Source organism: Misgurnus anguillicaudatus, chromosome 17 (genome assembly GCF_027580225.2).
Source record: "Misgurnus anguillicaudatus chromosome 17, ASM2758022v2, whole genome shotgun sequence".
Classification (NCBI taxonomy): Eukaryota; Metazoa; Chordata; class Actinopteri; order Cypriniformes; family Cobitidae; genus Misgurnus; species Misgurnus anguillicaudatus.
Genome location: NC_073353.2, coordinates 35611808 through 35626790, shown reverse-complemented (window position 1 = coordinate 35626790; position 14983 = coordinate 35611808). Strand labels below are relative to the sequence as shown.

Here is a 14983-nt window from a genome sequence, read left to right as displayed (position 1 = left end):
GCAAAAAATGCATTACTGCTTCACCTGAGAAGGTTGACAAACATTCACATCCATGTATGGATAACAATGCATCTACAACTACTAAAGGTGGTTCAACTCCGCTTAAATGTTTTTGTATGATTTGATGTATGATTATATGATTTGGACACTTGTGACTTTGTTACGCTTCCCTGGAGTAAAGGGTAGTGCAAATATGCTCTAGAATGTAGTTAGAGACGAAATCCTCTTAGTTTCTATGAGGGGTTTCCAGAAAACCAGGTTAGAGCTAACAGGGTTAATAATGAACTAGAGATACCCATTAAGCCCAATATCAGAGAAACCAAGAAGACAAATTCCATTAAAGAAAACACCCTCATCCCCACCTTGCAAGCCTGTGCTTGCATATATTCACATTATCATCTGATTAAATGATGCAAATCCAGTAGGTTAAAATGGAGTCTAATAATTAGATATTGTCGGTATATATGTTTTAGAGATGATATCAGGAATATAAAAAAACAGCAGAGATGGAGATGAAAAAAGTGATGATCGTAGACTTCATGTTTTAATCGGTCATTAATTGGTTTTGCAAGAACTATGCACTTTTTCCATACCAAAATTCGTATCACCCTTATGCTACGCTCTTCGGTTTTTGGTCATTAATTATATTCTCAATTGTGATTCTCATAAGATACAGGTCAAAAAATGGTCCCTAGTGGTACCCTTTTCAAGGTACAGTTTTGCAACTAAAGAGTGCATAATAGGAAGTATACCAGAAGTACATATCGGTATCAAATGTATACATACCTGTAACTAAATGGTACATGTTATGGCATTTTTAAAAGGTACTGCCCCAGTGAAAGCTTGGGACCATTTTTTGACCCTTTCTCTTATCATCGTTACTTTCTTGTTGGGGTGAATATACCTAGATCATGAAAGATTTTGTGAAAAAAAGTCAACAAAATGTAGATCATCTCTGAATTTAGATTTAAGTTTGAAAAAAAAATCTCAATTTCTGCTATTTTTAAAGAAAATGTGTTTGGGGAAAAGTTGTGATAATGTGCACAATATGCTAAACCACGTAACACCCTTGTTTAAGGATCAATGACATGGCATGCATATTTTTGTGTCTGGGGCATTATGTACTAAAATTAACTGATATATTTAATGACATGTGTCACTTTATTTATTAAACCTATTTAGATTAAATGCATTTTCAATATTTTTAAATAATAAATACTAATTTTTGTTTTGGTATCTTAAACTTGTAAAATGGCTGGCGGGGCAACCATCCATTCAAATTAGCAGTTTAGGATAACATTTAAAAACAGTGTTTCAATTACTGAAATGTTAAATATAAGACACTTTGGCAGCATTTCATGTTTGAAAAGTTTTATATAAACAAATTCACGAATATTAGCAGTTGTTGGGATGTTAGGATTATTGAAAAAATGTTGCCCAACAATTTGAATTTCTCAATTGTCAAGGTATTACAACTGCAATCATGGGCCTTTTATTACGAAGTTAAAAAAGTATAAAAAGTAAATATGTTATCACATCATCCTGGGAACCCTGTGTGATCTTTAAGGCTGAATGAATTTTTTAGATTTCTCTTAAAGGAATAGTCTACTCATTTTCAATATTAAAATATGTTATTACCTTAACTAAGAATTGTTGATACATCCCTCTATCATCTGTGTGCGTGCACGTAAGCGCTGGAGCGCGCTGCGACGCTTCGATAGCATTTAGCTTAGCCCCATTCATTCAATGGTACCAATCAGAGATAAAGTTAGAAGTGACCAAACACATCAACGTTTTTCCTATTTAAGACAAGTAGTTATACGAGCAAGTTTGGTGGTACAAAATAAAACGTAGCGCTTTTCTAAGCGGATTTAAAAGAGGAACTATATTTTATGGTGTAATAGCACTTTTGGGAGTACTTCGACTCGCCTGAAAAGTCCGCTCCCCTTCTCACTCTCATAATAGGAGAGGGAGGGTGTTACTGCGCAGAGTCGAAATACTCCCAAAAGTGCTATTACGCCATAAAATATAGTTAGTCTTTTAAATCCGCTTAGAAAAGCGCTACGTTTTATTTTGTACCACCAAACTTGCTTGTATAACTACTCGTCTTAAATAGGAAAAATGTTGATGTGTTTGGTCACTTCTAACTTTATCTCTGATTGGTAGCATTGAATGAATGGGGCTAAGCTAAATGCTATCGAAGTGTCGCAGCGCACCCCAGCGCTTACGTGCACACACACAGATGATAAGAGGGATGTATCAACTCTTCTTTGTTAAGGTAATAACATAGTTTAATATTGAAAATGAGTAGACTATTCCTTTAAATACTGAAAAATAGCTACTTTAATGTAATCAGTAGGTTGGTACACTTTCTGTGTCAGGTGGTACAACCAATGTAAAACTAGAAAAAAATTATCAACACATTGTATTTATAAAGCATATTTATCTATTTGATTTCTTAAAACAGCATCCAAGTTAAAAGTATGTTAAATGTAAATTCATTGCAGAGGTCAGGTAGTGCAACCAGAAAGTCAAAAGGAGCAACTGCTATAAATGCCCATCTTAAAAAAAAATCAAAAACATTAAGATAAATAATTTTAATAAACAAATAATTTAGCTTATAATTTTAGTTTTAATAATGAGGCTAAGTTTTCTATAATTGATAATACTTTTTTCAATATTGTTCTTAAATGTATAGTTCTCAAATGTTAATTTAATGATACATTTGTTTTTCGCTTTTAAACCATTTTCAGGATTATAATTTTAAATTAAATGCCACTATCAAATAAACCAACAATCAGCATGACACATTTGAGCACCTTAAAACACATTTGACATAGACAATGATTGGTTGTACCACCTGAATTTTTTTTTTTTTTGATTGGGTATTTTAAAAATATTGTGAACAAAATCATTAAAAATGTACTGTATTGTTGTTCAATAGACATTATTCCAGACTCAAAAATATGTATTGCATATTTTTAAAAATAAGTTTTTAGGAGCTTGTTTTGTCATTGATCCTTAATGTACTAAACACACTTAAAGAAAGCATGTAACCATGCAGTTGTAGACTCAAAGAAAGCTCAGAACTAACCCTTATCAGATGCAAACATCACCAAATGAATACAGTACACAGGTTTGAGTTTTGAAAGGGGCAAATCTGAGATTCCTTTTGTCCAAGTATGTTACCCAAATTTTTGACATATAGATATGATATGAGTACAACTTAAATGTTAAACAGCATATACAGTGGAGCATGAACTAAAAGATAAAGCAACTGGGACTCCACATGGAGTCCAAACTTACCAAAAGAATAATCCAGAAAATAGCCATGTTAAGCATGCAAAAAAATGCAACAAAAAAAGGAAATATAAAACAACACTAAAATGCAACTCAAACACAGTTAAACATGGCTAGGGCTGTCACCATCAAGCATTTTGGTAAGCGAGTAATCTGAAGTTTTTAACGAGTATTCAAGTAAATGGAGTAATTTTTTTTAACAAATACAGGGCTTAAAACGGGGCTGTACAGTGCAACATTTATGTCTAACATGATAATAGCAAATCAGTCAGTGATTTGATTGATGATGAATTAATAATTTGAATTAATTTAGCACTGTAGCACCTATGTGATGGAGCTTTGCGTGTGTGCAAGAAAGATGCAGAAACAGAGCGTGCCTATTGTGCGGTCATGTTGGAGGGGATTATAGCGCGCATTGTCTTGGGTACAGTAATTGGAAAAATCACGGGATTACATTTCCTTCTTTTAGCCGTAGGGGTGCACCGATATATTGGCCGATGATGCATGCTATACTTCTCAATGAATTACGGTGAAATGTCCCTACATCCAAACGCCAGGGGGCGCTCTCGTGCAGAAACTCAATATGCGATGTAGACGAAAAACCATACACACGCAGCTATGACACGCAGGAAATTTCTTAAGGATATATTTATATTGCTGTTCTTCAAACCTTTTCAGATATTTTCATGATAATAATGAGTATGTATAATGATTATATTTTACGAGTGTTACTTTTTCAAATGCATGTTATAAACGACTCAAACTAACAGTGATTTCAGATGGATAAGGACTTACTGATCAAAAGCTGTAGTACATGAAATAGCTGTGAATAATATTGGCTGTTCGATTCAGCATAGTTATCGACAACGTATTATCAGAGTCATATAGCGGTTTAAGTTCGGAAATTCGGAAGGATGCGCTTACTTGACTTCATGCAGGTATTTATCCATGCGCAGGGTGATTGAGGCCGTACTTACACTAACCAAACTGCTCCTTCGCTTGGTTTATTCAATTCAGTGCTGATTCGCCGATTCCAATGTTAAGTGTTAAAAAACTGTTAACATTCTTTGTCGTGTGTTTCACCAAACCATGCTTCTGCTATTTCTACGAGTACTCAACAACACGGTAAAAATAACCTGAGTATTTATTTTTAAATCGGGCATTCTAAAAAAAAAATCTGAGTACTAGTGACAGCCCTAAACATGACACAGCATCACATCATTGCAGAAAGCAGTTAAACATCTTCAACACAAAGCAGAAGGCAATGCAGCATCTGAAATATACAACACTTCAAAAAAGACAACAATGGTTGCTGGTTATTACAGAGGAACTGAAATGACAAATGAACACAAAACACACACTTGACACATGGAATGCATCTCTCAAAATTACATTTTATAGCAGAGACGGCTCAAGCTCAATTACCACTTGGGCACCAAATGATGATGTAACTTAATATTTGCATTTATGCATTTGGTAGTCACTTTTTCTACAACGATGTGCATTGACGGTTTACATTTTCTGTCTTCCCTCGGAATTGAATCTATGACCATTGCACTGCAGATGCAGTGCTTTACCATTTGTACAACAGGATCATGTAACTGTGTACTTTGAGACAACTTCACTTTCTTCGTTTATGGGTCGCTTACTCCTAGTTTGCAACTGTATTAATAAATATTTTAATTTCAAATTTAATTCAGTGCCAATATCCTATCACTAACTGGTTACCAAAAACTACAGAATAGCAAATCAATACATAGCAAATAGAGCTTTGCAGTGAAACAAAAATAGAAATGAAGTATACATCAACTAAAAATGCATTTATCTAGCCCAAATTTTCATTTAAAAATTTGAAGTGCACAAGGATTCGGCTGTAACGGCAGATGGGAATGCTGTCTTAAAGCTAGTAAAGGTAACACGCCCACATTCCTAAAGTAATATGGGCTGCTTTACTGATGTAATTTCCTGCTGGGGGAATGCTGAGGACATGATAGACAAACACCAATAAAGAAGAGAAGACAGCAGTAACTGTCCTAAAAAAATACTGTTTTACACCGAGGATGACCGCTATTTGTGGTGTTGTGGTAAACCTAAATGTAGCCACATGTTCCTGGAAAATACACAGAAATGGGGAAGCCCCTCTCATGGGTCACCACCTCATGTTCAATGACTTACTAAAACAAACACTTTAAAAATAAAGAGTAGACTGCATGTTACAACACAGTGGTTTTACGATGGAAATTATGATCTTGGAATTAAAACCCTACGACCGTAAGCATTAACCTTTACGTAATTCTAATGGTCCAATGGGAACCATGTTAACCCATAAACAGTGTGGTTAAAATGCTGTAGAGATATTCAAAATTTTGGCAGTGACGACAAAGTATTACAGCAAGGACTGTGGTATTAGAAGAGGTATAATGGATTTCAGATGGGAAACTTAACCCACTGAAATACATAACAAAAATCTTTATTAATTTCAATACTACAGATGTGTCACACCACACCACTGTCCATTTCACTTGAAATTAGCATAGAGGATATGGGGGTATACAAAGTGCTTACGTTTGCCACGTAGAGCAATACAGCAAACAGATACAGTCACAGAATATGCAACCAGTATTCGAAGTTTGCATTACATGTCAGATACAACAATAAACATGCAATTTCAGCATTAAATTAGGGAAAATCAAACATCTAAATGGCACTTTTCCATTAATTTCATTACTGAGCCCCTTTCAAGCATCCTAACTTTTCCAGTAATGCACATTAGATAATGCGATTCGGGTCACGGCACCAGATTTAAATCAGAATAGTTGTGTTATTCCATTGTGCTTTCAAACTGTTAGCCAGCATTACACTACAAATAATTGTATAGTATCCAGAAGTTTGATTTGATAAAGAAGATTTTCATGGACTCCCAGACAAACATTTAGGGGTGGTTTTCCGGAGAGGGCTTATGCTAGTACTAGAGGTCGACCGATATGGTTTTTCTCTGGCCGATGCCGATATTTAGGAATCAGGGCAGCCGATGGCCGATATGTTTTAAGCACTTAATTTGCTTTAAGTGATCTTCCGCTCTTATTAAAATTTGCACACTCCACAGTAAGTACCATATGCCACAGATATGCTACATGATTCACAAGCAGAGATCATTCTGATTGGTCCAGATAATAAGGATCATAAGTTTAATTACCAGGGAACACACAAAGTGATAAAATGCACACATTAAGTCGCTTTGGATAAAAGCATCTACCAAATACATAAATGTGGGTCAACAACCCTTTGCATAGTTTTTTTTTTTTTTGCAGAAATCTCTTATAGCATCTTCAATATATTATATACAATTTATCCATTTATAACAAGGAAATAAACTTCAAAACATGTCATCAGGATGTTGGTTGTAATTTGACCAAAACTTAAAAACTTACGTTGTTGTTGCGCGTCTCGACAGCTGGGAATTTTCTGACGATAAATTTCACAGCCGACTCCAGGTTTTTGTCAATCAGGTACGAGGGCTTTGCCTTGGGATCTCCACATGCCTAGAACGAACAGGGATAAACATCACTGCTAAACATGCAAGAGCTTTAACAGACCCACAGTGAACATGTGCAAAAAAACAACCATATATTTCACTTATCATGAAATGAAGAATCAAACCGTATGAGACAGATCATAGGATGAACAATGAGGTTAAGTGTAGGGATTCGTTGCAGTAAGAAAATGCAGTGGAAGAGACAAAAATTAAAACATAAAAGATGCTGATAGAGAAAGGAGGACAGAAACATGAATGCTATAGTTATGGAAATAAGGAATATTATAATAGGGGTTTAGATTTTACTTAACAAAATCAAAAATGGCGGCACACTGGCGCAAAGTCAGTTTGTAAGACGATCATTGGTTCTCGGGTGTCATGATCGTCTTATGCCATTTTTGAATGTTATATTGATCACTTCCAAAGACATTTATTTACAAAATAGTATATGATTGAAAATATAAACTTTAGCATTAGTCAATAACGTGCATAACAGTCGATGAAACAGATGGTAACTCAATAACAGAAAATCTGGGTGTGAGAAACAATTTTAGGCCAATGAGAATTGCAGACTGTAAGCACACAACACGACTTTTTGGGCTGTGATGCAGCAATCGCTACGAAGAATACACAGACGCGCAAGAATACTCTTTAATAATGGCGCCTGGTTTGAGTAAAAACAAGTTCACTATTCCCAACCCTAATGAAAAGACAGATAAAGAGGGAAAAGAGAATTAAGAAAGCTCTTCAAAAGGGACAATGTGCTGTGTTTGAGAACAGTTAGTGGATCATGGACAGAAAGAGACAGCTGGAGAGAAAGACAGAGATGATGAATTTGCTGGACAGTGCATCTGATTGGCTGGCTGTTCTGTAAGGCCCTGTTTATTCCTGGTATTAAGGTACGTTTTGGTCGATCGGATAATAAATGGACCTTCCTCCCTGGTGTTTTAATCAGTCTCTTTTGTCGCTTCTGTTCTGATTTCTTCAAGGAAATGGTCTATGGGGGAGTCGTTATAACACGATTGAGTTTAAATTGATGCACTAATGTACCGCTGCTTGTGTGGCTAGAAAACATGCTGCACGATGTTTTGTATATTTAAGGGCTTTTTCAGATATTTAAAAGCAATCGGTAAAATAAGCTTGCGCAACTTTCACCCGGTCACAAAATTGAAAAAACTGAAAGGGCTGGAGAACAGCCGCTTCAGTTTTATGAATGTCATCCTAAAGGCTGGCCAAACACTGTGGGTTCAAAGGTGCGGAGGTACGCGTCATGATGAAAATGAAAATATTTTATTAAAAACACTAAAAAAAAACTTAATTTTGAAGAAACTATGACAGAAAATGAACACATACTAGATTATTAATTAATTAAATTATTTTAACAGATACCTCTAACGGGAATAGCTGCGTGATGAAGTAAAACTAAAGGGTTAATAAACACAAACTGAAGCAGATGTTGTAGAACGTCTGGCGAATGATTAAAGTTAGCGTGAATATTGTAAAAATAATTATATTGCACTATAAATTACATTATCTTAAACGAGTGTAACTACTGTAGCATGTAAATAATGCACATAAATAACGTGAGCAAGAGCGCTCAACAATTATATCGAATCAACAGGCACGTGCAACCTAGCTAGCAGGTTGCTCAAAAAACAAAATCACCAGTTAACTTACTTTAAATTTGCAACTATAGACTAATACAATAACAGGCTTAAATAAACCAAAACATAAGTCCACTTACAGTTCTCACGGACATTTGTTTTATCAACTGCTATCCAACAAAACTGAAGGACCCATTTTGGCCGTGTGGCGCACGTGCATGCTTGCGGTGTAAAGCGCGTCTGCGCTTTTCTCCGAGATGTTTTAATCAACTGGCTATTTATCCTCCAGACAGTGACGGACCACGTCTTACTCTCATTTTGGCCGTGTGGCACGTGTGCCCACTCGTCCGCGCTATTCTCCGAGATGCACTTGACAGCCTTTTGTGCAGCAAAAAATTTATTTTGGACGACCTAGTTTAGGCGGTAGGGTTTTCCAGCTTAGGCGGGCCGCCCGAACTGCAAAGTGCTGCGGGAAATCCTGGACTATCTCTGAAAGCTCTTTAAGCTCAAAATGTTTTACCTCCCTTTAATACCTATATTTAGTGTCATTCACTTATGATCCGATCGACCAAAATGCATCTTAAAGGACAAGTTCGGTATTTTACACTTAAAGCCCCGTTTTCAGATTGTTTATGATGAAGTGGAGCGGTTTTGGCTGAAGTTTCGACATATGCGGCTGCCCTGAGAATTTTTGGGTGTTTGTGTTTCAGCTCCTACCTTTACAATGGGTTTAGTGGTGCACTGGAACAGTCCTTCCTAGAATGCGTTGGACTTTCGTTTTGCAAAGACGTGGGGCTCACCGAGTGGTCAGGGGTGTTCACTGATATGCTCACACAAAAATCGCTGCAAAATACGCATTCCAACAGGTTTTATCATAGTTTTTGCCAACTCCATTGACTTGTATTAGTTGTGCTGTGAGGTACGGTATTACTCCGCGCCGGGAACTTTGTTTCTATTCTTGCAATTGGCAATGGCGGATTAGCGCCACCAGCTGGGCTGGAGTGTCTATTATTCAAGCTCTAAGCGGAAGAATGTACGGGTGTGGGGCGTTTGGAAAAATAGGTCCACAAGTTACAAACGAATGCTAAAACAGCTGTTGGAGGGCGTCTTTTGACGCGGTTTTTGTGTGAGCATATCATTGAACACCCCTGACCACTCGATGGGTTTCGCGTCTTTGTGGACGAAAGTTTAGTGCATTTTGGAGAGGATTGTTCCAGGGCACCGTTGAACGCATTGTAAAGGTAGGAGCTAGGGTTGCCGCGGTGACGGAATTTTCCCACCGGTTAATCAGCGCGTCACAAACTCGGTGATCCCGGTATCACCGAGTGGGAGGGGCTTATAAATGCGCATGCAGACGTGCACATTTTACTTTCACATCTGAATTACGCAACTGTTTAAATGCATCGCTTGCGTAAGCTGCGTTTAATCGCCTATGAATTTGCGTGCAATGTGAGTGCAACAGCTGGTTTACTTAAGTGCTTGAGTCAATGTGCGCAGGTAATTCTCACAGAACCCGCCAGTCCCAAGCAGAGCAACCGGCTACTTCTCCATAAAAGCGCTGCTTGAATGATGGGTTTAATATTTTTCTTGATGAAAAACACAACAACAAAGCGATCTCGCTTATATTAAACATCATATATGTATATTATACAAAAACGAGCAAAGCACGCGGCTTCTGTCATCATCTGGTCAGTCAGCTCGCCTTGCAAACTCTGACAGAAATAAATGAAATCTGACACCTGCGGCTGCTCTGTGACGTGACGCGCGTTCAGCCCCGCTGAATTCAGACAACAGACACATTCTGTTGTAAGTGTTTGCTCTCTCTAACGAAACTAAGTGATTTAATTACACGAAAATATCAAAACGACGGTGAAAGACGGTGTCGCGGTGGGCAAGTGATATAACCGGTGAGAGGCTGAAGCACCGGTTATCACCGTTTCACCGACTATTGCGGCAAGCCTAGTAGGAGCTGAAACACAAACACCCAAAAATTCTCGGGGCAGCCGCAAATGTCGAAATTTCAGTCAAAACCGTTCTATTTCATCATAAACAATCTGAAAACAGGGCTTTAAGTGTAAAATACCGAACTTGTCCTTTAATACCAGGTGTACACAGCCTTCAAGATGTGAGTGTCGTACAGAACAATGTTAAAACGTTTCAGTGGATGTGCAGCTGAGGCAGGGCAGTGTGTATGGTCACATGAAACATTAAATGATGCTTTACATGCACCTACAGCTAACTCAGCATTGAACCTTAAGACCATTCCAGTGTGCACAACAACACACACAGAGGCTCTGGGTGCTGGAAGATTTTACACAAAGCTCTTTAGGTCGTTCCCAAAAAAAGACACCGTACGGGTAGCAGACATGAGTTACACGGAGGTCCTGGATATAATGCAAACCGCCACTTAAAATTCAGTTTCATTTTGCACTAAGTCGTCAAACTGCTCAGAGTAACCCATTGACAATTATTTACAATAGCGAATTAACTCCCATGCCCACTGATAATGAATTACACAGCCAATCACAGAGAAGTAAATAAATCCATGTGGAATCTAAACTATGCCTCTAAAATCCCAGAGACTGCTGTCGATTTTGTTTCTCTTTGTTTAATGCATTACCCACATCCAAGCAACTTTTGCTGAACTGGTACTGTGCATTTAAAAAACAACTTGCAAATAAAAATGATGGTATAAATAAAAAAAAAACAAGAAAGAATATATGGAAAATAAACAAGAATAAGCCTCATGCATTAATAACAATAATATGTAGTACCGCAACAATGTGTAAGCATTTTTATATAGGGCTGGGCAATATATCAACCATTTACAGAATATTTGTGGCGATATACAATTAAGCAACATGGCGAAAATTGCAATGTCGTAAAAGTGTTTTATTTGCCTATTAAGAGTGTGTTATAAAACTTGGCTTAGCCGTCTTACCTTGTTAATATTAAAATGTTAAGACGAAGATATCGCCCAGCCCTTGTTACAGACATAATTCCCCACTTGTATGGCTGGCAAGTTAAAGATCGTAAAACATCGAAACTCACTCTGCAAATTTTCCACAAACTAAATATAACAAAATGAAACAAAAAGTCTTGCTGGTGCTACAGTTTGGGAAGGGCCTTTTTTGTGAGTTACGCACAGAAAGTTCATGGGTCATGAAACTGGCAAGAGAGCGAGGGGGAAGGAGGGGGGACTGAGATTTTAGGAAGGTGAAAAGCTGTGCAAACCTTCCAAACTTGTCCTTGCTGGGGGAAGCATTGTAACAGAAAGAGAGAAGATTACACATAAACACAGGTTCCAATCTCTACCATGCATGTTCACTTCAAAACAAATTAGCTTTGGGAACTAAATGTAAGACATTTTGGTTAGTGTGTTGGTTGGATCCGAAGGAGATATATGTAGGGGTGAGCTGGGTCACACAGTGCACAGAATCAGTCGTTCCCAGAGCTAAAACTGATACCATGCAGAATTCACTCTTTCAGGAGCAGGAACAATTCACAATTCAAATCCATGTTCAAGAAAAGACCAGGAAGTTTGTGATTAGTCAAAGAAACATAATCCATGCAAGTAAAAGGGAACCAAGGCCAACATGTTCACAAAATGACAAAAACAGAAATGAACTCATAAAAGAATGACGAACAGAAACACACACTGCAAAACTAGAGCGAGCAAACAAACAAACAAACAAACAAAAATTTCATTATTATCTGTTTAAATGCATCAAATCATCTCATGCACACGACCAGAAGATCACAGGATGGATAACTGCAGACCGTTACTGACTTCAAACTAAATTTTACTGTACTTCTCATTTCAATCACTTTAAACAAACTGTTAATGATTCATTGTTAAGCTGTTAGTTAGTACCACAAAAGCATAATCCAGTGTGGTTAATGGTATAAGTGAAAGATAATGCAAATGCACAACACAATGTTAATGTTGCTGCCTAAAAAATGTTAGGAAACAGTGCAAACCTGTTACACCAAATTCTGTGACCATCGAATTATCTGAATTGTCCTCCTAATCCCAATCCAAATCACTACTATGGTAACATAATTGGATGGTCATATAATTTTGTGTTTCACCTGCAACAACGACTAAGAAGTAACATAAGAGATGGTCAGAATAATACTCCCATCAACTCTTTAATGGGATAGTTTAATACAAAAAGAAAATTCTGTCATACTTTACAACCTAAAAACAAAAGAAGATATTTGTAAGCCAGCACCACTGACAATCATAGTAGGGAAAACAAATACTATAGAAGTCAATGGTGCTTATAAAAACTTGGGTTACAAACATTGCTCCAAATAAATTTAAATGGGTATCTAACAACTTGAGGGTGAATAAATAATGATAGAATTTTCATTTTTGGGTGAACTATCCCTTTACTGAGCAGCACACAAACCTATTTTCCAACCGGATGGCAACGTGTCGGCACCGAAGCTAAAGCCAACGCTCAGCCAGACCTGCCACTCACTCAGTACCGGCTCACGTTTATACCATTAAGGGAACTGAATACACCACGCCATCACCAGTGACCAGAATCACTCTGCGCTACATTATCATACTGTTATGAGTTTTATTACATGTATTGTTAAGCATTATATTATATTAATTTGCCACTTAAGTGTTTTTAGGGAATGGGTATTTTGGAAAAAAAAAACTTTACATTTGAAACCTGCTAAAATTACCTAAAAATACAAATCTTATTAGGGATGGGCGATAAACCGGTAGAGATTCTGGACTATCGTCTCTATCGAGTTTAGGCACACACGTCACGTTGATGGTGAAGTTACCTGATCTTGCTCTTGTCTGTCACTCATGTTTTTGTGAAAACCTCTCACTGGTCTTGACTAAATCACTTTTCTACCTTTAATAAGATATACATTATTATTTATTATCCTTTCATCACTGACTGTTTATGTTCAGTAAGCTTTTTGTTTGTTTTATCTGCTTTTTTATGCTTGTATAAGTTTTTTGTGAGAATTATGAAAATTCTATTCAATTAAATATTTTTGATGATATTACGCAGCAGCTGAAAATAGTCCCCTTAGCATCTTTCAATAACAGGGAACAATTTTGGGCACTACGTAATATAATTGCGCCTCCTGCAGCCATGTTACGGCAGCAAAGTCCTTGATGATTACGCCAAAATGATAGGCCATATCAGCCTAGGAAAACGCAACTTTTAATTTTCAGTCGGTCTTAGTACACAATGTAACTACACAAGAGTCAAGTTTCAAACAGGAAAAACATCGAAACTCTTTGGCTACTCCCCAGCGCGATGCCAATGGTCCAATCAGATTCAATGAATTATGCCAAGCCACGCCAAAAGTGGTAGCGCCAGACCCGGAGATCAGCTGAATGGATTCTAAAATGGTAAAAATCAAGTGTTTAACTCTAGGGGAGCTGGAAAATTAGCATTTTTCAAAAAAAGTGCAGTGTCCCTTTAATATTTTATTAAGTATATAGTCGACCTATGTATATAAACAAGTAGAAATTATTTAGCTTCTTTGGTTCAGTTAAAGTGAAACAAATTGTTGATATGATTATTTTTACAGTGTAGTCGTATGAATTTCAACGCTTTTAAAAATGACATCGTTTGAACTACATTCTGCACTGTAAAAAAAATCCGCAATTCTTTTGTCAAACCTGCAATTCTTTTGTTATTTTAACTTATTTTAATTTACTTTTTATTAAGTTATATCAACATATGGCATGTAAAAACTTAAAATAGTAGGTTAAATTGACTTTTTTTTATTTAAAAACCAAATTGTCTTAACTTCATGCAGAATTTTTTTTTTGTGGAAGCTTTGCCTATTGATGTCACAATTTCCCTCAGGGCATGGAGCCAGGGCTTTCCTTAGGTTTGGGCTCTGGTGGCAGCTGATAAAAGTGGTAAATGTGTTTGATTATTTGAACCCTGTACCAACCAAACTACTCCTGGAAGTGAAGTACTTTGAAGAATATATACAAATTGACTGCATCTCCTTCTGGATTTTCTAGACTGATCATGGTTCTTCCCAACAATTCTGAGAATGTTTTAACAGCAAATATAATTTGATTTCCTATTTTCATGGCATCACTGTTATGCTGTTATGTTCTCTATAGAGCACCAGCTCTCTTAGGATTTTATGTCACGCTAAACACACTGTGAGATAAGAATGCTTCCTGTTCATCCAAGGGAAGGGCTCTGCTGTCATTTCCTGTGGCACAATTTTACTGCCAACCTATGGGTAGCAACAAACTCCAAAAAAAAGCAAAGACAACATGTGCTTAAAACAAAGCCACAAGTCTAGGCCTTAAACTGGATATGAATAAGCAAGAGAGAAGCTACAAAGAATCTTTGATGTTGTAACACGAACACTCTGACAGTAATCAACATAAAGCAGCAAAAACAATAACAAATGTAATATTTTGTATTAGATTTTCCCTGTACGTATACACGCACATCTGACAGGGCTCAATGCAATGCCTGCCAGTTGCTAGGCAACAAGACTACCAAAAGCATGCAGTCCAATTTCTAGTCCTGTG

At 37.0% G+C, this 14983-nt stretch overlaps 1 protein-coding gene across 4 annotated transcripts in view; it reads right to left on the bottom strand.

Annotated features, from left to right (window-relative positions):
• The window catches only part of nckap1 (NCK-associated protein 1), a 67058-nt gene that overhangs the window by 49472 nt on the left and 2603 nt on the right, over positions 1-14983 (bottom strand). For 2 of the 4 annotated variants that reach the window (XM_073854685.1, XM_073854686.1), the window contains exons 2-3: positions 11674-11691; positions 6732-6842 (exon numbers count right to left, since the gene is read on the bottom strand). In XM_073854685.1, the coding sequence (XP_073710786.1) occupies positions 6732-6842; positions 11674-11691 (129 nt within the window). The remainder of the gene's footprint in view (positions 1-6731; positions 6843-11673; positions 11692-14983) is intronic. The other 2 variants (XM_073854687.1, XM_073854688.1) reach the window with 1 other exon arrangement.